This window comes from Protopterus annectens, chromosome 13.part0, assembly GCF_019279795.1.
Source record: "Protopterus annectens isolate FY-2018-M chromosome 13.part0, PAN1.0, whole genome shotgun sequence".
NCBI classification, from domain to species: domain Eukaryota; kingdom Metazoa; phylum Chordata; order Ceratodontiformes; family Protopteridae; genus Protopterus; species Protopterus annectens.
In genome coordinates, this window is record NC_056747.1 from 283,334,379 (window position 1) to 283,361,811 (window position 27,433).

General features: G+C 42.9%; 1 protein-coding gene across 1 annotated transcript in view; it reads right to left on the reverse strand.

Moving 5' to 3' along the window:
• The window catches only part of ISYNA1 (inositol-3-phosphate synthase 1), a 76,518-nt gene that overhangs the window by 8,835 nt on the left and 40,250 nt on the right, over window positions 1-27,433 (reverse strand). The window contains exons 8-10 of the mRNA XM_044053845.1: window positions 16,072-16,287; window positions 13,138-13,302; window positions 12,294-12,407 (exon numbers count right to left, since the gene is read on the reverse strand). Of these exons, the coding sequence (XP_043909780.1) occupies window positions 12,294-12,407; window positions 13,138-13,302; window positions 16,072-16,287 (495 nt within the window). The remainder of the gene's footprint in view (window positions 1-12,293; window positions 12,408-13,137; window positions 13,303-16,071; window positions 16,288-27,433) is intronic.

Below are 27,433 nucleotides of genomic sequence, written 5' to 3' on the forward strand. Positions count from 1 at the left end.
GCACAGTTAGCACCTGTGAAGTACTACAGTTACAGACAATATGCCACAGTGTAGCACTAGTCATGGGTGAAGTAGCACAATTACCTGCAGTATGCTGCAGGACTTAACAGGTGACGAAAAGTCCAGTAACACACAAACTCTGCAAGGCATAAGTAAAGCTGCCTAACCTCATACAGTCTGCAGCAAATCTTCAGTTATTTGTGTCTCCAAAGGAACAGAATGTACTCTCCTTGAAGACAGTTGTACCATAATTAAGCAAGATGCCCACTTTGTGTGCTTTCATGCATAACATAGATGCTTTCACATACACATTTCTGATGATTCAATGGCCACATTCCTGGCTGTAGGCACTTTGAGTTGCTTTAATTTTTTTTATTTTTCCTAGGTCCATTCATAGGTTCATACTAGGCTATCTGCCCGAGGGCATTTACAAGCCTAGCCCATCGTTTTGTGGCTTACGCCACCCCTTTAGTATGGGGAACTATACCCATTATTTTGCTGTGCCTCTATCGAGCAGTGACACTGAGGTAATCCCTGGGGTATATCTGCGATCTCCCATCCATTGGTCAGGATTTCTCTTGAACAAGGCCAGCGAGGTGCTCTGCCTCACATATACCGGGATTTTGTTCCACAGCATAGGGAGTCTTTGGGTGATGAATCTATCCCTCCAGCACGTCCTATTAATAGCCGTGTCGAGGTTTAAGTCTCCCGCCCTTGTGGTTCTGATGGATCTAGATTTTGAGGTGAAGCATATTCATCAAATCTGGGTTTGACATGGCCTTGTATGTTAGGCAAAGGTCACCTCTGAGCAAGCGGTAAGCGACTGAATAGAGCTGGAGTTCTTTCAGTCGGGCAGCATAGGACAGATTTTTGAGACCCTTTATCCTTTTGGTGAGGAACTTTTGTGGCCTCTCCAGCTGCTGCAAGTGTCGGGTCAGATACATTCCGAATGGGGCATTGTACTCAATCATTGGTCTGATGAGTGATGAGTAGAGGGAGACAATGACCTCCCTTGATCTAGATGAGAATCCCTTCATGATAAGGTGGGCAATGTAGAAGGTCTTCCTAACTACTTTAGCTACATGGGTGTCGAATGACAGACTACTATCAACCTGGGTCCCCAGGTCCCTGATAACTTCTTCTGTGCTCAGTGGATTGCCACCTATTTGGTAGCTAGGGGGAACCTTTTTTTCCCGAAGGGTATGACTATGCATTTTTTGGCATTTAACTTTATGCCATGGCTCTGGCACCAGTTATCTGTTTCTGTGAGACCCTTCTGAAGGATATCTGTGTCAGATGTGTTTTCTACTATGGCGCCCAGTTTGCAGTCATCTGCAAACTTTGTCAGCCATAACCCTCCTGTGTTTGCTTGTACTTCGGAGAAGTAGATGCCAAACAAGAGTGGGCCCAGGACTGAGCCCTGTGGGACACCACTTGTGACAGGCTTTGAGTCTGACATGGCGCCAGCAACTCTGACCCTGTGGGTTCTGTCACTCAGCCAGTTTGCAACCCATCTTGTGATGTATGGGTTAATATTTAAGCTGATGAGTTTTTCAATGATACCCGAGTGGGGTATTGTATCGAGGCCTTCGCCAGATCGAGGTAGGCTGTATGGACTGCCTTTCCTCATCAATGGCTTTGGTGACTGTTTCAAAAAGTCAACCAAGTTTAAAAGGCATGATCTGCCTTTGACAAAGCCAAACTGGGTTGGATCCAAAGTCTGCAAATTCCTATGTCTTTATTTATGAGGTCCATTATGATCCTCTCCATGGCTTTGCAGATAAGGCTTGTCAAGCTAATGGGCCGGTAATTTCCAGGGTCGGTGGAGGCACCGCCTTTGTGAAGTGGGACCACAGTTGCAGTGCGCCACTCCCTGGGTACGTATCCAGAGGTAAGACTTTGATTAAACAGCTGTCCTAGCTGTGGGTTTAATTCCTCATTGAGTTCGTGGAGCACACAGCCGGGGACACCATCAGGTCCCATGGATGCTGTGTTTTTTGCTTTGGAGAGAGCAGTTCTCACTTGGGCGTTGGAGATGTTTGGGGGCTGCAATCATTTGGTATAGATATCTCTCCTTTTGGGGGGGAGGGGGGGGAGAAGTTTGTACTGAACCTGTCAGCCAGTATGTCGGCAATGTCCGTAGGATCAGTAATCTTCACATCATTTTGAACTAGTTCTGAGCATATCTGGGAGTTTCCTCCCAGGTTTCTAACATAGCTAAAGAAGGCCTTATGATTGTCTTTTGAGTCTTTAGCTATTTTTCTCTCAAAATTTGCTTTGGATGATTTTATGAGAGCTCTTAGTTTTTTACTTATAGTGATCAAGGGTGTCTTACCTTTTAAGGATTTTGCTCTATCTTGTAGTAGCTTCCTCCTTTTGTTGTAGAGTTTGTTTATGGCTGGGGTCCACCAGACTGGACGCTTGCCTTTGGTACAAAGAGTCTTTGTTTTGCTTGGGATTGCCTTATCCATGCAGTCCTGCAGGTGCTGGTAGAAGGCATTTGTAAGTGATTCAGTGGCATGTGTACTGTTTTCCGCCAGCTCGCGGGCCTTAAAGGAGACCACACTAGTCTTTAGAAGTGTGAAGTCGGCTTTTGAGAAGTTCTTTACTGTGGTCTTTTATTTCAGGTGGGGTGGGATGAGGACCTCCAGCGAGATTAGTTTGTGATCTGATCTCACCAGTGAGGGGTATACTTCCGGTGTTGAACATTGTGCTCCCATGTTCGTGATGATGAGGTCAAGTATGTTATCTCCTCTTGTGGGGATGGTAACTAGTTGTTCCATGGCATCTGAGTTTATGAATTCCAGGAACTTTTGGGCTAGGGTGTTTGGGCTTGAGTAGTGTTCCCAGTCTATATTAGGGTAATTGAAGTCACCTAGTATGATGGTGTTTGGTGATACATTTATCCCCTCTAGTGTTTTCAGGAAGGCCATGTGAGGTTCCTGAGTTTGTGAGGGTGGCCTGTAACATGCTACAATTTGCAGAGCAGTCTTGCCTATGGTTAATTGCACCTGGATGGTCTCCGATGCATCGTGCATTGCAACCAGTCTTGAGGTGTGGGTGTCCTTGATGAATATGGATACCCCCCTCCTTTCTTGGTATTGTCCAGATTTTGGGGCCGGAACGCATGATATGAGGTAAAACCTGATAGTGCTGGGGTGCTCTCAGGAGCCTTGAACCAGGTTTCTGTCACAGCACAGACATCGATGTTCTCCATACTGAGAAGGGCCTCGAGTGCGTGCATTTTGAGATTCAGACTTCTGGCATTGAGCAGCATTACCCTTAGTTTTTTTCCTTTTGTGTTCTAGGGTGGTAGGTTTAGAATTTGAGCCTTGCCTAAAAAAGGCACTATGGGGGTGGCAAGAGCCTTTGCCAATATCTGGAATCCCAGGGTGACAGGTGCAAGCCGCCCCTTAGCAGCGTGGCTTGTCCAGCATGTCATCCCAGGCAGACAGACACTGGATCCCCTTTGAATGACACCAGTGTTTAAGCCAATTGTTAAAGCTGATCATCTTATCTCTGTATTGTGGCATCATTCTTGGTGAAGGTAGGATACTGCTCAAGGTCAGGGTCATACCTGCATGGGCTACATAATCAGAGAGCTCCTCAATGTCTCTTTTCATGTAGTCCAAGGAGGTACGTCTCAGGTCGTTTACACCAGCGTGGACAATGACTGAGTCGTATTTGTACCTGCTGTTGAGAGACCCGAGTGCTTGCGTTATGTGGCGGATTCTAGCGCCTGACAGGCGGCTTACTGTGACCTTCTCCTTACTCAGTCTGGTGAGCGGGATGTCAGTGTGTCTGACTATGGAGTCACCAATGACTAGTGTGTCTGGCAATTTGTTTGGCCTTAAGGGCTGTGACTGTTTGACACTCTGACTGTGAGGTCTATGTGTTGCAGGTGATGTGTTCTGAGGTGGTGGTTGTTTGTGTGTCTGCTTTGGTGGCCTCTGCTGTTTTGGTAGATTTTTGATCAGAGCCTCCGAGTATGTCTTTGTGTGTTTATGTGTATGATTTGAGGTTGTGATGGTACTATGTGAGACTGGGTCTATAGTGTGTGTGGTAACCTTCTCCTCCTGACTGGTCTTGTCAGTCCTATGTTGAGAGAGCTCAGCCTCCAGTTTGGCTGTATAGTTGCATGATTTTTATATGCCTGCATTTATGTACAATGAATCTCAACTGCCAAGTGTCTTACCATTCTGTCTTCATAACTTCATCTTCCTATTATTACGGGTACCCCGTGAGTGTACACAACTCTGCTGCTGCAGTAGTGAATCATTAGGAAACTGCTGAGCACAGGAATGTACTAAATCAAGCACTAGGCCTGGGAAAAGACATACTAGTGTTATTCTCCGTCACGTTCACTCTCGTTGAAATAAGGGTGCATCCACTCATCAAAACTTCCATGTTTGTCTAGTGCGCTGCCTGAAAAATGCCAATGACTTTTACTGATCCTGCTCTGGTGCGTTTTTCTCCTTGGCTTGCCACTTTGGAGAGTATTTTCCCCATTTCCCTGATCTGGAATGTTTCACATGCAATCTGGAGGTTTGTTGGGATGCATTCAGTGTTAAAGCAGTCTGAAAATATGACTTCTCTTTATACATTTACCCTTACATCTGACCGATATGTCAAAAAATTACAGACAATCTCCAGATGTTCTTCATGTTTCACTGTTGCAGTCATTACATTCGGGTAATCTGCTGGCAGGTTGCCCTCAGTCGGCCTGAGTTCCAAAGTTTTGGGTTCTGCGTTGGTTGCCGTCTCCTCTTCCATGATATCAGGTTGTCAGGGGTATAAAACAAGCAGCTGACACCATTTTCTTTCGTCTTTCTTGCTGCGTGGTATCCGAAGCAGAAGCATTTCGCAAGTGCCGGTCGGCCGACTACTGAAATAACTGAGTTTGAGTTTCAAAACCGAAGTCTTCATTAAAGCGAAGTACCCCATTGGGGAAACTTTTTTCTTGCTCCATTCCGATGTCAGAAAAATTTAATAATTGTATTACTTGCAGGAAGCAAATACCTCATAAGGATTTCCATTTAGGATTTCCATTTATACTGTATTCCTTGCCTAGGCCCGGATCACAACGTGCCTGGCTGTCGGTTTTGTGCTAGATTTAACCAACGCACTATTAAGCGTCAGTATATTTTCGCCTCAAAGTATTTCGGAAACAGATTTAACTACCCAGAAGTGTCGTCGGATAGCAGTCCGACTACTGGACTACATAAAAAATGCAAAGAAAAGGACAGAGAAGAACATTCGAGGTCCAAAACTGACGACGAAGCTTCTCCTAAGCCAGTCGCCGGTACCCAGTGAGGCACTTTCGCAGCCCCCGATACCCACAACTTTCGAGTCGCAGGCCCCTACCGACACCCATGTGGAGTTGGGCATGCAGCGAGATACTCAAAAGTATTGGACCGACGGATGTATCCCCTCGGATAGGTCCGGAGCCGCTGAGCAGGCACCGGCTTCTGAGGGTGTATTCAGGCCTCAACATTTGTATATCAAACCGACAACAGCTGCAAAGCCAAAGACTAAAGCAACTTCTAAAACTAAAAAATGGACGCATGAGCCACGTGCACAGGTCTCTATGCCTAAAAAACAGATTATCAAAATGGATGAAGACCTCATTACCTTGATCAGAGGTACCCATCCCCCTCCAGAAAAGAGGCCTAGGCAAGACACTGACTATGAATCTTCAGATCAGGTTTCTATTTCTTCTGATTCCTCTTCTGATCAGGAATTATCTATACCTCCCTATGAGGATTCAGATGCAAAGGAGTCTATACCATCTGCATCTCCTCCTGAGGATTATTCATTTGGAGAAACTTTGCATACTTTGAGGGAGCATTTTCACTGGGAGAGTCAAGATTAATCAGAATCAAAAAAGGGCTCAGGGATTTCCTTCTCCTTCAGCACAGGCCTTTAGCTATACCCCATTTTAGACATTGTGGATGATGCATTTTCAGAGTCAAGTTTGACCCCCGATTCCTTACCTCCAGCTCCCAGCAAGCCTGACAGATATTACAGGGTCCCTGACTCACACAAATTTTTATTTGGAAACCCTGCTGCTGATCCTGAAACTATTTCACAGGGTCCAAAGGGAGTAAAAGCCTCAACAGCAAAAATCCCACCCCCTCTGACAGAGATTCAAGGGCACTGGATAGATGGGGAAAAAAGGTTTAGACATCGCAACCTTGGCAATTAGGGCCTTAAACTGCCAGTTTCATATGCTAAAATATCAACATGTTATGGGATTGCTGAAACAGAAAATTGTTGATTTCTGAATGTGCAGAAAATAAAGAATTGCAGGAATTAGTGCATGCAGCTGAACAGGTTGGAAAGCATACTTTGCAATGTGGTTTTGATTCTTTAGAGGCCTCCTGCAGGGCTGCAGTTACTGGATGTGTGATTAGGAGGCATGTCTGGTTAAAGGAACAAAATTTGCCTGATCATGTTAAAGCTAAATTACTGGATGCACCTTTACAGCATGATACTCTGTTTGGTATTAAGGCAGAAGAGGTTTTAAAGAAAATGGAAGACAAAGCTAAGGCTATGCAAACTAAGACTTCTTACAAGTGCAGTCACCAAGATTCAGTAGACACTGGCGGACAAAAAACTGGTCCTTTCCTGTGTCAGACAGAGCTCAAAGGGGTAAATCCAGACGCCCTAAGGGTTCCAGATACCAGGCGCAAGATTCATACAGGTCAAAGCAATGGGGCGCATCCACCTCCAAAGCTGGAGGAGATAAAGCACAAACCTACAGAACACAGTCCCAATGACTTCCCTCTGCCTTCATCAAGCACTTATCTTTTGGTAGCACCCCTAGGGGGAAAATTAGCACTTTTTGCTCAAAACTGGCAGTTAATAACCCAGGACAAGTGGGTGCTAAACATAGTATCACAAGGATACAGATTCCATTTCCATACTCTGCCAATGGCAAACGGTTGGCCAGATCCGCCAAAAAATCAATGTGTAGAGGCACAGAAACAGGTTACATCCCTCATGGATATGGGAGCCATTCAGCCAGTACCAGAACAGGAAAAAGGACAAGGTTTTTACTCAAGACTGTTCTTGGTACCCAGAAAGGACAAGGCCAGGTGGCCAATACTGGATTTATCGATTTTGAACACATACCTGGACATTCCAAAATTCAAAATGCTGACTTTGCAGCAGCTGCTGCCCATGCTGGACAAGAATGCTTGGCTGGTGACTTTAGACCTAAAAGAGGCATACCTGCATGTCCCAATAAGGCAATCATGCAGAAGATACCTCAGATTCAAGGCTGGCTTAAATGCATTACCAATTCTCTGCACTGCCCTTTGGCTTATCTACTGCGCCTAGGGTCTTTACAAAGTGCCTAGCACCAGTGATTGCATTTTGCAAACAAAGTATACAAATATATCCTTACTTGGACGACTGTCTCATTCAAGAAGAGAACATGGACATTCTTCTTCAACATCTGGCATTTGTGAAAAAGGCTTCTAACATGCCTAGGGTACACAATAAACGAAAAGAAATCATAACTGGTACCCTCTCAAAAGATAACATTCCTGGGTGCAAGCTTGACTACAACTGCCCAGATGACTTTCCTCACGCCAGACAAGCAAAGGCAATTGACTACTTACTTCAAACTGATGGCAACAAAAACCCAGTTATCTGCAAGACAAATTCTGCAGGCTTTGGGCTTCATGGCATCCTGCATCCTATTGATTCCATATGCAAGACTGTATATGAGGAAACTTCAATGGTACCTAAAAAGTTTATGGAGTCAACATTGTCACAGTCTGGAAACAATGATTCCTCTCATTCCCTGCCTACAACAGGAATTTCTATGGTGGGCAAAGGCATGTCAGCAAAACATGCGACGGCCCTTCACTCTACCCCCTGCCAGTCAAACCTTAACAGACGCATCAGATTATGCATGGGGGGCCCACATGGTGGGAAGATGCATTCAAGGCATATGGTCCCCAAAACAAATGCATCTACATATCAACCAGAAAGAGATGCTAGCTGTTCAAAATGCCCTGATAGCCTTCAAGGACTTACTTCATCCAGGACAACTACTGATAAAGACGGACAACACCACAGTCATTTGTGACATAAACCAGCAGGGGGGCACACAATCATATCCCCTTTTGCAGATTAGCCATGGCACTGTGGGACACAGCTTTGACTTACCAAATACATCTTCAAGCTCAATTTCTGCCAGGAAAACAAAATACTCTGGCAGACGACTTAAGTAGAAACCTTATGGATCCTCACGAGTGGAAACTAGATCCACAAGTCTTCAGCATGATAAAGAAATGGGGGAGCCCAGACATAAATCTATTTGCCTCTCCTCAAAATTACCAATTGAAAAAATTCTACACAAGGACTTGTCACAGACAAGCATGGAAAGTGGACGCCCTATCCTTCAGTTGGAAAAACCTATCAGTTTACGCCTTTCCTCCTCTGCCTCTTCTTCCCAAGGTCCTCCTAAAAGTCAGACAAGAGAAACCAAAGATGATACTAACTGCCCCGGACTGGCCCCGCCAATACTGGTACCCGGTCCTAAGGAACCTGTCAATACCCAGCTTGGACCTTACCTCAAAGATCTCAACTGTTGTCCCAGCAAAACAATCAGATCCTGCACAATCAACTCCAGACACTGAACCTGGCAGCATGGCTGATCATACAGTTATACAAACAACACCTCTCAGTAAAGCTGTGATGGATGTCATTTTGGAAGCCAAAAGGCCTAGTACTAGAAAATCTTATGCTGATAAATGGAAGAGATTCTGTGCTTGGAATCAAGCACAGGGAACTGATACAACAGAACCAAATATTCCTCAGATATTACAATACTTGACTGAGATGCTTGACAAAGGCCTATCTTTCTCATCAATTAAAATCCATGCCTCTGCCATTTTGTCTCATTACAATACGGAGCCACCAATCTTTTCTCATCCTTTACTAAAGCAGTATCTTAGAGGAGCCAAACATTTAAGGCCCCCTAGAAGATCACCATTACCTGCATGGGACCTCAATTATGTGTTGGAAAAGCTCACCCTACCTCCATTTGAACCAGCTGCTACCGCTGATATAAAGTTCTTATCATGGAAAACAGCTCTGCTACTAGCAATTACATCAGCAAGAAGAGTCTCAGAGCTACAGGCCCTCATGGCTGTGGAGCCTTTTATCATATTTTACCCAGACAGGGTGTCTGAGGACAAATCCTACTTTTATGCCTAAGGTGGTTTCCAGTGTGGCTCTTAACCAAACAATTCATCTGCCAACCTTTTATCCAAATCCGCAGAACAAGGCAGAGAGAATTCTGCATTCCTTGGATGTACACAGACAGCTAAGATTCTATTTGAGCAGGACTAAAGCTCTAAGAAAAACTGAGCAATTACTACTGTCATATGCTGCAGGATCAGAATGAAAGGCTATTTCAAAGCAGACTATTTCAAAGTGGATAAGCCACTGCATTTGTTTCTGCTACTTACACCATGGCAAACCTGTGCCCAAGGACATTAGGTCTCATTCCACCAAAGCTGCAGCTACTTCAGCAGCCTTTCTCTGAGGAGTACCAAAAGACATTCTAGAGGCTGTTACTTGGAGTTCTGTTCACACTTTTAAAGCATTATCATTTGCCTCTCTACTCCAGGGCAGACTTTGCCACTGCAGTTCTGCAGGGCCTTATAGCCGCACCTAATGCTATTTAACTCCAGCCTCCCATCCATAGCTTTGGGATTCTACCCAAATGTAATGACTGCGACAGTGAAACACAAAGAACATAGTACAGTTGTGTATACTTACCATAAATGTAGATGTTACGAGTGTATTCACTGTTGCAGTCCAGGTTACCCACCCGCCATCCCCTTTTCATTCTGGACTTTATCTTTCCTTCTCTAGCTTCTACAACCTATGTGGTGTATTTGCTTGTAGATGAAGGTAAAGTTTGTATTGATGCATGTACATATAGTTTTTACAGATATATATTTTAGCCACCTTATTGGGGTCACCTGACATCTGGGGCAAGAAAAACTAAAGAAAATGGCGTTGGCAGCTTGTTATATACCCCCTGACAACCTGACGTCATGGAAGAGGAGACAGCAACCAACGCAGGACCCAAAACTTTGGAATTCTGTCCGACTGAGGGCAACCTGCCAGCAGATTACCCGAATGCAATAGTGAATACACTCGAACATCTACATTTATGGTAAGTGTACACAACTGTACTTTATTCTTCGGTCAATAAATAAGCATTAAAACTAGACAGAGTTTTTGTTTGCTGTACGTTTAGCAGCAGATGTAATAAAAGAAAACTGCCAGGTATGTAAAAAAACTCAAAGCCCACCACTTATGCCAGAACGAATATTGTACTTAGACCTACTATTTAGGCCTACTGTCCTCCAAAATAAAGTCCAACACTCATGCCAGACAGAATGTTGTATTCAGATCTGCTGCTCTCCAAGGCTGTTCATCTCTAGTCTTGTCAGACATTTTGTGATGTCTACTCAGGACTTTCTCCCTTTAAGGGACAAACCTAAAACACAAAAGTCAGGTAAATATGCAAGGGGCTAGCAACAACCACTTCAGGAGGTGTGACTATCAAGGCTCTACAAAAAAGGCAAAAGTAACCACATGGCCATCAATACTAGTTGTACTAACAGCTATAATACACAAGGAGTAAACAAGGGTAATTGTCATCACTTTTCCTAGCTTCTGGCACCTTGGCAAAGAAGTATTCCAGGGAGTATAAATCACAAAGTTAGCAGAAAGTCAATTAAAGGGCATTCAATAAAAAACAACTCATCATCAGATAATATGTAAAAATTAGCCTGAAAGCTCTGTCCCAAAAGTCATTGTGATACAGACTCCTGAGGGCTGATCTCTGTTAGCTTTCCAAGTTATGAATGACCCAGTACTCTGAATTCCACCTAAACAGAACAAGTGGTAAAGCAAACACCTACTCTAGAAACTTAAACCCACACTATTTCATTCATATTACATCCATAACACCAGATGGTGTGACAGACACCAAATGTATTACCCTTTTCTGGGAAAGGCTTTTACATACCCAGCAGGGTGCTTCCCTGGCAACCTTTAAAATCATTCTGGATGACTGGGTGTGTGACTGCAAATTTCCATCAGGAAATTTGGAGAGTCTATTTAATAGGGGACATTGCTAGTCTCCCACCAGTGTTGGGCAATGTGGCTGAGCTTCACAGCCTCATCTAGCTGTAAACTTAGTAAAACCCATTACATTCTGAACTTCTAATCATGTTCCACATTCATATCAAATTGTCTCAGCATGCCAAATATTAAAATAAACATACAGTCTTTAAAATCCAATAATTGTTTCAATGTTTTATTTCTTCTAACACGCTGATCAATTTTTCTAACATTTGACTAGTTATAATTCCTACAGATCATCCCATCATCTTATCAGAAGCCATTAACCCACAGGGTAGGTCAGAATAGTTTTAAAGTCTCAAACACACACTGCTTAGAGTAGTCCAAGAAGCTTACGAGCAAACCTGCTAGAGCAAAAAAACAAATTATCTGATGTCTGTCTATTCCCAGTATCTATCAGTTTGTAGTATGGCAGTTTATTAAAAGATAAATTAGTAATGTGCTTGTAATGAGAAATAATGCCAAGGGCAATGAGCAGATTACACCTACATCGGCCAATACATTCCTGACAGATGCTTCATTCAATGAAGCACGGATAGGAGAGAAACACCACCTCCACCACCCCTAAAAAGTGGTTTTGTCACACACACACCCTCCAAAACATACAATCTCCAGGCTTGTGTTGTTAGATCCAGCATTAATCATAATCCCCTCTGAGCTATATAAAACGTGTCAGAACCATATTTTAGTTATGGCACACAGACATATTGGCCAGCAGTGCACCTACCATTCCAATGAAATAAATGACATGCACAGTGTATACACTAGGTACAGGAATGGCAAATATACCCCTTTAAGGCTCTCAAAGGCAAGAGTTTAAATGAATACCAATAGAAAAGTTCAAAAACAGACTATTAAAGCAAGAACACGAGTGCTGAAGCAACAGAGAACCTGATCGAGCAAAAAACAAATTATCTGGTGTCTGTCTATTCCTTTAAATATGTCAGCTGGTACAGGTGCCCATTTCTGGGGCAAAACACCACTTTTAAAACTCTACATTTACATATAACCAGAAAGCAATGTTTTAGCACCTTTTAATAAGTGACTCCAGCTGGCCACCATCCATCTCAGCTATTCTGGGTGAGACATGTAAATTATTAGCTAGCCTCACATACCTCGCATGTGTTGTGCAGCACAATAGTGTTGGTGCCTCCCATCATGATTTCAGATGTATATTCATCCATGGCTCGTTTACTGTCACCCACATAAGGGACATACTTAATTACCACCTGGGGGAAAAAAAAACAAGAATACCATGCATAAACAAAATGCTCACAATCAGTAGAACTTATCTTTTAAGGACTTAATGAAATCTTTCCTGTCCACACTGAAATGACATCATTTAAGACAAAACACTAAAGACAAAGAAAGGATTATAATAAAATCCTTGCTAAAATAAATGGATACAAACAGCTTTTTAATTTTTTGAACTTTGTTAATTTTTAGTATACTATTCAACACTAAGGTTTCTAAATAAGTGTAAACGGAAGGAATGTGAAAACAAAGGATAAGCAATTTCAGAGAGCATTCAGAAAGCCTTATTCTATCAGATAGCAGTTACCAGGACCAAACATGCACACAGCTCAGGCTTAGCTATCAGGGAGAGATATGCCTACAGCTCAGGCTTAGTTACCGGGGCTAAATGTGCACACAGTGTGGGCTTAGATAATACAGCCAGACTGGCAAACGGCTCAGGCTTAAACAGGGCCAGATATGCATACAGCCCAGGCTTAGTTCTTGGGGTACACTTGCCTATTACCCACACCTCCTTGGTCAGTGACAAGACAGGTGTCATACTGTTCCCTTACTTATTATATATGCAGCATGTATCTCATGCCACAGCTGAGTACTAATTTCCCTGGATCCCAGTATGTAGCCAACATTCAAGACAGTGGAAAGCCTCATATAACCAACTCAAAGTGTGAAGTGAAGAAACACAAACTGAAAAAAGGCACTTACACAGTGGTCAGGTTTTTCCCCAGGCCTGTACAGGATGGGATTAGATTGTACCATGTCATCAACAACATTACTCTTCGAAATTTCCTTTGAACGGAACTGTGCAGGTGCTGACAGGTTCTTACCATCATTGTTTCCAAGGTGATTGTAGCTCACAATAGAGGTGGTCTGTAAAAGAAACACAGTCTTACAAACAGTCTAGCCTCTACAGTTAGACAAAGGCAATATGTGAAATGCAATCTTGCAATGTAGCCATTTTATCTCTCTACTGTGTTTACTACGGCAAGCATGGCGTCAGAAAAAACATCTTAGAAGGGCAACTGCCTTAAATAAAAGTGGAAGTGTATAATCATGCAATATCTAGGGGATGTGGTGTAAACTTTATCATAATAACTACCATTTACTGGGTACACAAATCCATAACAAATGCAGCCTTAAATATGAAACTGTCTTATGATAATGTGCATCCTAATAACTGTTGTTACCAAGTTATACAAAGTAAAGGGAATTCAACGTAGCTGCTTTTAGTGATGATGTCACACAATAATTGGTGAAAATACTGAACTAAGTCACTGAATAATAGTGATCATTTAGACACTCCAGACATGACTGGATATTGCATATTATCACTAGCTGGACCATGAAAAGACTCTGCTGTGCATCATTTAACAGCCCAATATTAGAAGTGATATCACTGCACAATAACACAGACCCAAGTGTGCTTGTACTGTAATAATTACTGTAGATACAGTCTGTATACCCGCCATGTACAAACAGTGTGCAAAGATAACCATGAATGTTCACTTTACACCATCATTTAACATACAGCTAGAGTTCTGAATTCCTGTAGCATATCTCCAAAACAGTCAGCATCCTCTCATAGCTGGAACAGAATTTTGTCATCATTCCATTCAAGAACTACATGTTTTGCTATATGTTTCAGTGACACATACACAAGGATGATTACACAGTATCCTTTTTTACCTTCTGCCAGTGATGTCACTGGCCATGTGCTGTGCAAAAAACACTGAGAAAACAAAAAACACGAGAGGACCAGGGAAATGGAGGACTGGTGGTGATGCCTGTTTAAAAGGAACCCCCTCACTCATAAAAGCACTTAGAATGTGTGTATTAGTGTCACAACCAACACTTTTTTATTTCCAGGAATGGGTTACATTACCTGTCTAAAGGAATCTCTCAACTACGTCGCTTAGTACATCTGTATTAGTACAACATCATACAAATTATCATTTCTGTACCTCGTCTACACTCAAGGCTTAAGGAATAAAGAGAGAGTTCTGCTTATGTATGAAGATTGCCACAAGGTTTCTTTTGACAGCAGCTTCGAATGACCCCTATCTTATAAAGTGACATTTATCTAAGCAGGTTGGTGAAATGGATCACTGGGTCTCCCTTACAGTCACAACCTATTTAGAGAATGAAAAGTTAAACAAAATGATACAGTGGTGGACATACTTTTAAGTAATCTTATTTGCTATGTAAACAATATTAGAACTACTAAAGACTGACTCATGGGAAATCACTCGTGTTTTTTCAAGTACTACATAATCACTGCACTGACTTACTATTAAATGAAGCCTCACAGCCAGTTGCAGAGATAAACAAGGCTTCTGTTAGTAACAGATATTTCTGAAGACAAGATAAAGAAAAAAAATTATATATATATATATATATATATATATATATATATCTTAGGTTAAAGTCTTAGTAATAACATATCAAACCCTGCTTACATGAGGCACCCGTGAAATTCAAAAAGGTCAGTGAGACTAGGGTACTGTTTGTTTCCAAGGACTTTTTTTTCTTTCAAGATCTGATAAGAATTACCTATACAAGCATTTTCTTCATTACTGACGTATCCTGAGCATGTGTAACTGCCTCCCATCTAGGCAGTCTGCAAAGAGTAGAGAAACTAATTTATTTTTAAACAAACTGCATTACTGCTCCAGTATCACTACCAGGCTTGTACGCTCTAGTTTCATTGTGGCAACAATTTCCCTACTGCCAGCACCATCCCTACTCTGTTCATTTTTCCCTTAAATAGTACAACAGATGCGAAGCTGATCAGAGCCACTACAAGAGTCTGGAACAATGAGAGTGGATGGCATCTCTCTAGCATTATCATTAAAGTAGTGCCACAGTGCAGGTCCTGCTTGTATATGTACCTTACAAAAGCAGGCATCACAGCTTTGGTGCCGGTCGATTTGTCGAAATTAGGTCAACTGAATGGTGCCAGTCAATTATTACTATTTTTAGGGTACAAAGGTACTACACCCTCACACACACACAGTGTGGATTGTACCACCCTATTTATAATCAGCTCTGAGGTCACCATAACCTGAGAGAAAGGATGTTTTCTCTTTGCCACAACCACCACCAGAGAATTAAGATTCAGTCAAGTAAACAATATCTGTATTGCATGCATCTTGATACAAACATAAGTATGTACGGTAAGGGTTGCTGTCTATCCTACAGGTAACATTGGCACAACCAGAATCACTCCTCTAAGCATGGAAAAGTTGGCCATTGTTTGTGCAATTCCACCCTTCTGTGAAGCAGCTTGCTTATTAAACTAAACTCACCAGTATCATAATCAGTAAAAAAAAAAAAAAACTATACTAAAAGCCCACTTAAGGAGCTGGAAAGAATCTTTATGGATAATACCTTGAAGTTCCTCTTTCTCAATACAGACTCATTTTGGAAATAGTACTTAGGTTGCAATATGTGGACTATATCCCATGTGGTTGCTTCATATAACACTTGGCAAGACACACTTATTCGAACAGTGACAAAGCAGGAATGCAGATGGACAAAACTCGTTACTCTTCCTTCAGTTTGTTTGCATTTTTTAGCAGCTGAACTAAACGCAGTTCACCATCCATTTACAAAAGAATGCTTAGAAATTAACTTGCATACCTTCAAACCAGCACTAACAAGGAAGTCCACCAGAACAGATTTGAGTTTGGTCTGTCCTGACTTGAAATCATCTCCTGCGATGAACACCTTGTGCTTGACAGCCAAATCAATAACTCCTGGGACAAAGGTATTTTGAGGTGATCCGTTGATATAAGCACAGCCCTCTTGGATGCTTGCCACAGCAAACATCGTAGACGGAGATACCTCCAATCCATGCTAAGATGGGAAAAAAAAAAAGTCCATTTACAATAAATCTACCAATCTGAGGAAATTCTAAATACATATCTGTCAGGAAAAGTAACCAGATCTAATGTTTCTTGCTATGTCATAAATTATAAGGCATGAATACCATAACATGATTTTGTTTACAACAGCTTGAATTCAGAATATGAGCACATATGGTGTAAGAACAGAAATATAGCACAGTTAAGCACATTAATCACATCTGTACTGCATAAGTGCAGCAATTTAAGGTACATAAACAGCTCTTTCTGTAAATGATGTTATGATTAGAAATACAGGATCATTCAAAAAAATGGAGGTCATGCAAACATGTGACAAAGCACATCATCAGTAAGAGATGAGGGGTGTGACACACACGGAAGAAAGTTGTAGGATCATACCTCTCATGATTCAGGAATACAACTATAATTTTTACTGCTCAGAGGTTAAAAGTTATGAGTGGGTTACTCATATGAATAGGAGATGAGAGGTGTGTTGTACACAAGAAGTAGTAGTGGGCAGTAGCGTAGCTAGGACAGAGTAAGAGGCACAACTGCCCTGGATGCAAAGTGTTGAGGTGCGTTTAACTGATCCCAATCTCTCTAATGCAATACCAGATTTTAAAAGCCGGTTGCATTTGCGGTCAAACCTGAGAGCTGCAGTGCTTGGTTTGTGGTCTAAACTGTAGAAACTGCTAATACAGCAAGCAGTTTGTTAACTAAAACCCGAGTGCTGTACTGTGCAGACAGGGTATAAACTTTAGCAACTGATGCTACATGTATAGCAAGCAGTTCGTTACAGTTTAAAAAGAAAAATTGTTTTAAATGCAAACACGAATGCAGTAGCGCTTGTGCAGGCAGAGTATAAACTGCAGCAACTACAGTTTAAAAGAATACTTTTTTAAATAAAAGTTGAAGGTGAGATGGAGGCAGGACATAGAAACAGGACCTGAACAACTGTGGGAGGGTGGAATGTCGTGCATCTGGCCATCTGGTTGGTGTGCCAGTAGAAGTAATGTTAGTTTTTTTTGCACTTTAAATTAATGGAAGAGCTGGAGGGGAGAGCTTTAACTGTAATAAGCTGAGTATTGTGATTGGCTTATTACAGTGAAGTTTTTTTTGGCTATTCACTAGAAGAGCTGAGGGTGTGGGGCTCTGGTTCACAGCACCAGACCATGGCATTGGATGAACCAGCTACCCTTATGGTAGTGGGTCATGTGCTTATTATGTGTCATCAAAACAGCAGGCAAATGGTGGACAAAAAGAAAAAGAAAAAAGTCCTCCGATTCTGAAATCTCTATTCACCTTACTGTATTATGTACTCACCCTCCCCTTTGGTGACTTCTAATGAAATCTCAAACTGAACTGAAAAACTAACTACTCAAGCGGACAATCAGCACAATGCCATAAAATCAAATCCATCAGAACAGCAGGGACTTTTACAATCAGCTACAATTCCTCTCCAGATAAAGAATGTATCAAAAACTATCGCCATGTGGGAGGCAAAGCTCCTTCTAAACACTCATGTAGACAGCTATGTCCTTGTACTCTCATAACCATTTTAACTAACTCCAAGGTTGCCAGCAGTCACAGTTAAGTTCTATCTTATTTGATGTTCACAGTTTGGTCAACTGGTTTGAACCAAATTGGCTTTGGTGAGTCATTTTTCAAGTAACTGTACAAATATCCTTCACGGAAAACCTGACAATATCATCTGTTATTCTAACTATGCCAACTCTGACACACAAACTAGGAGAAGAAAAACCTGGCAAACACAAAAAAATCTTCTCTAACACTTTGCTACCTTGGAATTGGTATACTTACAGTACCACTTGCCTTCACAAAGAAAAATATTTTACAGATAAAACAAACCTACATCCTGTAGGTAGTATACAAAACAAAGCATAAGCTCAACCAATCATGCTTTCCCAAGACTCAAGAAAATTATTCCTTAACCCTAACAAAACCAAGTCATGCTTTTTGGCATCCCTCAAAAATCTAAAATTTATACCATCAGACTTAGAAATACAGTACCATAGCAATACCTCCCCTCAGAGACAACCATGTCATTCTAATACCTGGGACTCTGGCTAGACCAAAACCTGAACCTCCAACTTCACATCAAAACACAAAATCTAAACTCAATCTAGGCATAAATGATCACCCTCTTCCTGGCCACAGCAGGAGGAAAAGCCAGATAAAGGGAATACTCCTAGCTCAGCTTAAGTATGGACTCCCAGTTATCACAACATCAGTGAAAACTCTGAAAGTGCTACACAGACCACATCCAAACAAAACATGCTGGTTTGTTTCACTGGTACCTACATGCAACCACCACCGCCATTTTTTTTTTTCAAAAAGCTCTCAGGCTCCCTAACCAACAGACTCAGTTTCTTCTTGGCTCCCTCCTGTTTAAACTTTTGAACCAATACACCTTCCCTTATGCGACTGGGAGACTAACTATTCAGGAAGGGGAACCTATAACCCTCAAGTGTCCAACTACCATGCTCCCGGTCTCCACTTCACCAAATTAACAAAAAAATTACAACCTAAAAACAAAGTCCCAAAATCTTCTCTATGAAGTTTTAGCCCTGTCTGCCTTGACAGTTACCTTCACAACTACACCTTCTCTGCTCCTTCTTTCCTCATGACCTTACTGACCTTACTGCAGTCGTAGGATCCCACTTCTTTCTCTTCCCTTTACACAACTACACCTTCTCTGCTCCTTCTTTCCTCATGACCTTACTGACCTTACTGCAGTCGTAGGATCCCACTTCTTTCTCTTCCCTTTACACAACTACACCTTCTCTGCTCCTTCTTTCCTCATGACCTTACTGACCTTACTGCAGTCGTAGGATCCCACTTCTTTCTCTTCCCTTTACACAACTGCACCTTCTCTGCTCCTTCTTTCCTCATGACCTTACTGACCTTACTGCAGTCGTAGGATCCCACTTCTTTCTCTTCCCTTTACTTCCTTTGGCTGCACTCAAGCTTTCCGCTTAAAGATCCATCAGGATTGACAGAGGCTGCCACAGTTAACTAATATTTGAACAATGCCCACCATCAAGCTCATACGAAGAACCTATTTTAACAAATTTTAAATTTTAAATCTTGCAGTGTTACTTACACCAATGTTTTGTACTTTACACGTGTTTAACATTTTTATATTATGTTGATCTGTGTATTTATGTGGATGTTTTCACACAGGGGCTGAGCCTGAAATAGGCCTAGGATGTATCAGTGCTCTACCCCAGTTAACAAATTTAAATAAATAAAATAAGAAAAATCTTTCAGCTACTAGCATTCATTGGTACAGTACTCATTCACTCACTGCATGATGGTTCCCAGACAACCACAGTGTTGATTCTAACAGTCACACACTTAAAAATGTACTACTTTCACCAAGCTGCTAGAACTTTGTTGGTTGTTACTACCAAAAGGCTTCTGCAAAGTTAAATTTAAATGCATTTTCTACACAAAATGCCAGTTATTTCAGTGGCTATTGCCTGTTGATATTTAGAATGATTTCCAGGAGAGTTCCACTTCTGCCCATTTACACAACCATCCAAGGTCAATGAACATTTCCATCTTTTCTGACAAAAACTTGAATATATTATGAACCTGACACATCAACTCAAAGTTATGCCTTAGCAGTATACAGAGAATAGTTTTATGTGGTCGATGTCATATAAACTGTTTCATAAAGTGTGAAACAGTAGTTCTGCTTAAGACTAAAATTAATGTTACGACTGTGTGACAATAGGATAGAAACAAACCCAGAAATTACAGGTTCACGGAATTATAGCCTCTCACCACTGCTACAATTACTGCATGTTTACAGTATTATATAACTGATAAAGTTATGCTGGAACCACAAAAGCAGGACTCAGTACATGAACAATAATAGACACAAAATTGTACAACTATGGCAATAAAGGGGTGACCTGCCTGCCTGGCTAAATGCAGAACCTCTACTTCCTTTTGTCAGGAAAACCAAAAGAAGTTTCAGAAAAAAGAATACATGAATATTTATATGATTCAAAGGAGGAGATCAATGCTCTTTACAGACACACGTTAGAATGCAACACAGAGGGATATTTTTTTTTGCATCTTAGAAGATGTCCCATCTGTCACTAGGGAAGATCCTTGGGAGCGAAGATTTAAGATCAGAGAACTTGCCTTATAGCTCAATATGGATGTAGGAGCACACTCAGGCCTAAATGACTGTAATTCAATTGGCAGCTTATTAAAAATGACAGTTGCAAAGTTAAAGTATTTTAGTAACAGACTTGACACTTTTAAAAAGTTATGTTCTTACCAGAACGTTCCATGTGAGTTGTTCATCTCGCCTTTGTTCTTACACTCCCTCCCACCTTCCCCCTCCCATTTCTGGAAGAACGGGTATGACTGGTGGCCTGGTTGGTCTGACTAGTGTCCTTCCTTTCAGCCAGGATATCTCCTGGCTAATTGTAAATAACTATGTATATATGTACATATTGTATTTTTGGTGCTTAGTTGTATTTTTTTGTTGCTGGGTTCAGCAAACTAGATCTGGGGTTGGTAGGAGAGCATCATGGGATAGGGACTGTGCTTTGAGCTACTCAAAGATCTTGAGCTTGGAAAGCAGCCGGCTCTGAGCCAATGGTTTGGCTCCGTACCCACATGTAAGAACAAAGGCGAGATGAACAACTCACATGGAACGTTCTGGTAAGAACATAACTTTTTAAAAGTGTCAGTCTGTTACTAACTTTGTTCTTACACATGGGTACGGAGCCAATCCATCAGGGAGTGTAAGAACAAAGGCGAGATGGAACAACTCACATGGAACGTTATGGTAAGAACACAATTTCTTTATGTGAAGTTGTTCAATCGCGCCGTTTGTTCTTACACATGGGTAGCGTCCCAAGCACCCTACTCCTGAGCGGCTCACGGCAGTACATTCCTGAGAAAGGTGGAACCAAAGGAAGCCCTGTCCACTTTGTAATGAGTGATAAAAGTATGAGGTTTGGACCAAGTAGCAGCTGCACAAATGGTGTCCCAAAGGTAAACGGGCTGTGTGAGCGAGGGATGTAGAAACAGCCCTGGTAGAATAAGCTTTCACTTCATGTTCTAAAGGTTGGTTAGCTGAAGAATATACAAATTTTATACAATCAGAAAGCCATTTAGACAATGTAACTTTGGATACAGAAAGACCCTTCTTATTATCTGCATAGGAAACAAAGAGTTGATCTGATTTCCTAAATTCCTTTGTTCTGTCCAAATAAAACCTCAACTGTCTGTGAACATCAAGCTTATGTAACATGTATTCCAATTTATTGGAATGATGTCTGAAAAAGGTGTGAAGCTCAATAGATTGGTTTAAATTAGTCTTGGAGCAGACCTTAGGAAGAAAGGTAGGATTTGTCCTGAGAGAAAGACCAGATATGGAGGTTTGACAGAAAGTGCATGCAGTTCAGAAATTCTGCGCACCGAGGTAATAGCCACCAAGAAAATTGTCTAAGAAAGAAACTTCAAAAGACAAGATGACTCCGGCTCAAAGGGGAGGAAGCATAAGTTGAGACAGCACCAAATTTAGATTCCAGGGAGTAACAGGATGTCTGATGGGTGGCCTAAGGTGATGAGTCCCTTTCCAAAAAGCTTTACATAATCTGTGGGACATAATGTTTAGAACCTTTGCATCCCACATGAAAGTTGGATATAGCAGGCAATTGAACCCTTATAGTAGCAGCTGCCGCACCATCGTGAAAAAACGAAGTCAAGAATTCCAAAATACTATGAACAGGAGTGACATAGGGATCAATATTATGCTGAGAAGCTAAATGAACAAATTGCTTCCATTTGCTGTTGTACAGTTTCCTGGTAGAGACTTTATGAGAAGAAACTAGAATATGTTGTACCGCAGAAGACAATTTATATGACCTGGCTAGGTTGGGAAGTGGAGCAGCCAAGCTGTCAGTTTGAGGGAGAAAAGAGAGGGGTGAAGAACTCCCGACGAATGAGTCAGAAGGTCTGGCACTGGGTCCAGAACCCAAGGTTCTTCCACTTGGTATTGCTGAAGGAAGGGGAACCATGTCTGCCGAGGCCAAAACGGGGCTATCAGAATAACAGTCCTTCCCAAGCTTTTGGCTTTCTGTAAGAATCTGGGGATCAGAGGAGTTGGTGGAAAGGCATACAGGAGACCCGAGGGCCAATTGTGTATGAGCAAATCTCTTGGGCTGTCCCCCGGTGGAGGGTACAGGGCAAAGTAGCTTCTGCATTTGGCATTCATCGGGGATGCAAAAAGGTTGCAGCAAGGCTGGCCCCATCTGCGGAATATCATCTCCGCCACTTGTTCTTTGAGGAACCACTCGTGATGCAACAGAATGGCTCTGCTCAGTTTGTCCACTATCACATTGGATGACCCCGGAATGTGCGTTGCTATCAGAAAGCACCTGGTGGATACAGCCCACTGCCAAATTCTCAGGGCCTCTCGGCATAAAGGGTAAGAACTGGTTCCCCCTTGTTTGTTCATGTACCAGACTACCGACATGTTGTCAGTCTGTATTGCAATAGTCTCTCGAGGTAGAGAGTCGTGAAAGTGTTGCAACGCTAGAAACACCACTCTCAACTCTAGGACATTGATGTGCAAATGGGATTCCATCTCTGACCAAGTGCCTTGGACAGTTCTTCCCTGAAACAGCCCCACCCTATCAGGGAAGCATCAGTGGTCACAGTGGCTGGGGGGGGGAAGAGAACAAATGGGCAACCTACCATTACCTGGTGGCTGTTCAACCACCAAAGAAGGTCCTTTTTGTAAGCATTTGTCAGTAGAATCTTGTGTGACATTGGAAGCTGTTGATAAGACCACTGTGTGAAGAGTAATCATTGGAGTATCCTCATGTGCATTCGTCCCAGAGGAACCGCTATGAGTGTCGCTGCCATGGTGCCTAACAGCTTCAGAACCTGGAATGCAGGAACTCTTCTTTCCATTAACAAGTGGGACACTTGACTTTGTAGAGAGATTATTCTTGCTTGAGGCAATCTGACCAAGGCGGTGGTGGTGTCTAGATCTGCTCCTATAAAAGGAAATATGCTGCGATGGCAATAAAGCAGATTTTTCGAAATTTATGGTTATGCCTAACTGGGAACACAGGTTGATTGTGTAATCTCTGGAACGAATCAGTTGATGCCTGGTGGTGGCGGTGAGGAGCCAGTCGTCCAGATATGGAAACACGCGGAATCCTAAACGTCTCAGGTGAGCCGTGACCACTGCCATGCATTTGGTGAACACTCTGGGGGCTGTGGTGAGACCAAAGGGCAGTGCTCAGAATTGGTAGTGACTGGCCCCCAGCCAGAAACGCAAGTGATCTCTCGATGGTCTGGCCATTTTGATGTGGTAGTACGCATCCTTGAGAGCTATAGAGCACATCCAATCGCCTGTTTCTAGAAACGGTAGTACCGATTGAAGCGTGACCATCCAGAACTTTTCCTTTTTGACAAAGGTATTGAGTTTGCTGAGGTCTAAGATGGGCCTCCAGTCCCCCCATTTTCTTTGGAACTAAAAAGAACCTGGAGTAAGTTCCAGATCCAATCTGGTCTGCCAGGACTGGCTGGATCTAGCAGCTTGTGAATTTCTATGGCTGCTTGATCCTGCAGACTGGGTGGAATGTCTGGGACTCTTGTACGAATAGAAGGGGATTCTGAAAAGGGAATGATGTATCCTCTGGTAACTATGCTTTTTACCCAAGAATCTGATGCAATTCCTAGCCAGGCGTCTGGGTATAAAGCCAAGCGACCCCCGACTGCCTCCAGAGCAGGACAGTCGGTCCTCCACTCAGGAGCTCTGATAGGGCTTGCCAAGGAACTGCTCCTTGTCACCCTGGTTTTGTGGACCCCCTCTGCCGCCTGGGCGGTGTCTACCAGTATAACCCCCTCCTCTGCCCCTGGAGGGGGGTTCACTACGTGCGTTTTGGAAAGCTCCTCGGGGTTTCCGGAACCACATTTTTCCACCTTTCTGCCCTTTAGAGTATGGTCTAGTAGGGGTGGAAAAACAGACTCCTACGGCAGACAGTCTTTCCCTCCTGCTCACACCTAGTGAAAGTATCCTTGACTTTGGGCCCAAACAAGGAAGAGCCGTCAAATGGGGTGTTGACAAAGGAAGACTTGAAGGCTTTCGCAAAGGAGCATAAGCGCATCCAGGATTGTCTCCACAGAGACATCGCTGAACCTGCTGCTTGGCTCAATCCATCGGCTGCAAAAGAAATGAGCCACATGGACGAGTTCACAATAGAATTAAGGGTGTTAAGTTGCCTTCTCAGAGACAGTATCACCTGTGTTGCCCTGTAGAGTATCTCCAAGCTCTTTCAGGAGATCTCATTGAAGATGGGTAAAATGGGTTAAGTAGTTAAGCGATCTCATTGCAAATGTTGCAGAACTACAGATGCGTTTCCCATATATGTCCATTGTCCTACAGTCTCTGTTAGGAGGATGGACAGAAGAGGTTTCTGACATCTCTTTCTTGGTGGCCGCCACCACCATGGCATCAATGGGAACTCCCCTAGTAAAAAAGGACCTGTCTTGGGGGGAGGTGATAAATTTGTTGGGTCTCCGAGGGACCGGTTCCATGGAATCAGGAGACTCCCACGCCCTTCGAGCGACCAAATCCATTAATTCGTCAAAGGGCGGAGAAACCCAGGAGGTGGAAGGTTGATGCCTTCAGGAGCACCAACTCATTCTCAGTAGGGGTAAGGGACTGCCAGTCGCCCCTCTGCCTTAGTATTTCCAATATGTCTGCAACGAGACATCCTCTGAGGGGGACCGTGGGGACCCTTCTGATTCCTCTAAGTCAGTGTCTGATGTTAAGGATTCCTGAGGGGAATCCAAATGCCTCCTCTTGCACACTCTTCCTAGGGACCTCATCAGTGGGGGCATCTGGTGAAGTCTCCGTCGAGCAGGGGTCACTCAATGGGGTCACCTGAGGCTCTGGGTCTCGACGCTTGGTAGGAACCTGTGATGTAGACAGAACACGGCCCTTTATAGGAGGAAGAGGAAAGATCCGAAGAGGTACAGGTCTTTGCAGACATGACCCTCCTCATGGCATTGAAGGCACCAGTGTCTTGGCCCAAGGAGTCCGCCAGTTCGGAGGAAGATGGCAACCTCCCCGGGGCCAAGGCCACGGGCTGCAAACCAGAGGACGGAGCCAAGCTCATCTGCACCAAAGCCCTGAGAGGGAGAATCAGAACCGAAGCCTCAGTTAGACTCCCCCCCCCCCCGGAACCAACAAGAGAGTGTCGGCTCCGAGATTCTTCGATCAGAACTGAAGAAATCAAGGTCGACGGGGCCGAGGGCACTGGAGCAGGCCTCAGCTCCGAGGGTTCCACAACTATCAGATCTTCTCTTTCCGGCTCCGAAGGCTCGACTAGCCTCGCAGGAGGAGTCGAACTCGTAACAGGGAGGGTCGCTGGCTTCGGAATCAGTTGAGACGAAGCAGAAAGCAATTTGGCCAGAGCTGGGTTCTCTAAGAGCATCTGCACCACATGGTCCACATTGATGTCCAAAGGGGTCCTGGAAGAATGGGTCGAAGGAGCCGAAGAAGCCACCGACCTAAGGATTGGAGACTTCAACACTTCCAACACCGGTTCCAAATACTGGGATTTGGCTCAGAGATATGAGTTCGGTGCACGGCTCCGAAGACTGAGGAGTCGGCGACTGAGTCTTTCCAGAGGTGCTTGGAGCCGAGGACCTGGGCTCCGAGGACACCTTTGAAGACTTCCACCCCTTCGAGGACTTGGAGGTCTGGTCAGTCTTGTCCAATGCTTCCTGAAAGTCTGGCTTTAACAGCCCTCTATCCACCTACTTTCTTCACCTTTCTAACATAACCCTGCCGCTGAAGGAGTTGCAGATAGAGCAATCCTCTTGTAAATGTACCGGCCCCAAGCAATACACACAAGAAACATGATTATCGGTAATGGACATTTTCTGCCCACAGTTACACCTCTTAAACCCAGACTTATGTTTTTCAGACATGACAGAATCAAACACAAATTATCAGATCCCTGATAAGATACATCTAATAACAGAATTATCAAGAAAGTTCAATCCCTGAACAACAATCTAATAATATTAATTATATAAAACGAGAAAGTTCAAATCTCTAAAACAGAAAGAAAAATATCAATAGCAAGTTGAACAACAAATCTAACTGTGCACACTATGTGACAAATAACAAGGGGATAGGGAAGCAACCTGACAGAGCCCTGTCAAGTAAAACGCTAACTAAAAAGGCCAAAGGCCTAGGAGCAACCGCTCCAACAATATAAACACTGCAGTTAACTCACTGAAATGCAACTAATATCTGTGATATGTCTAAATAACCTATATCAGATCCCTGATGAACTATATCTATAGAAAAAAATTGTCCAAAGACAGGAAAAAAAAAAAAAGATTACTGGCCCGAGCTTCTCCGAAGATCATGCGATCCATTGTAGTGGCAAACTAGATCTGAGGTTGACAGGAGAGCATCATGGGATAGGGACTGTGCCTTGAGCTACTCAAAGATCTTGAGCTTGGAAAGCGGGCGGCTCGGAGCCGATCCCACGTGTAAGAACAAATGGCGAGATTGAACAACTTCACATCTATGGTTTTATGCCACTGAGAATTTTCTAAAAAGAGCTTTTATTACCATTATTTTTGCTTTATTTATAGTCTACATTGTTTTTACTACATGTTTTTCTCGGTTTTAATATTTTAAATGATTTTTAATCTGGTGCCTTTAAATTTCAGTTGCCATGAATGTGACATGATTGTTCCTTTGTATAAGTGTGTGTGTTTGCAAGCTGTACTCAGTTCTGAAGTCCTTTACCTGGATGAAAGCACTAAACCAGCGATTCTGAAACTGTGGTCTGTGGACCCCTAGGTTCTGTATGATGAATTTTAGGGGTCCGTGGAGTTACATTTCTCACTTCAGCAGCGACCGACCACCTGTATTAACAAAGAAAACAGACTTCCAGGTCTTCCACGTTTGCAACTAACCAGCTGCTTGCCCTGCGCTTTTACAGAGGAATAAGTAACCACTTCCGGGTTTGCGGCTGACGCAGAACAACTGCTTGCTTGACCTATGTTTTCTGTCTGGCCTTTAGAACTTGAAGGGAAATTTAAGTGAA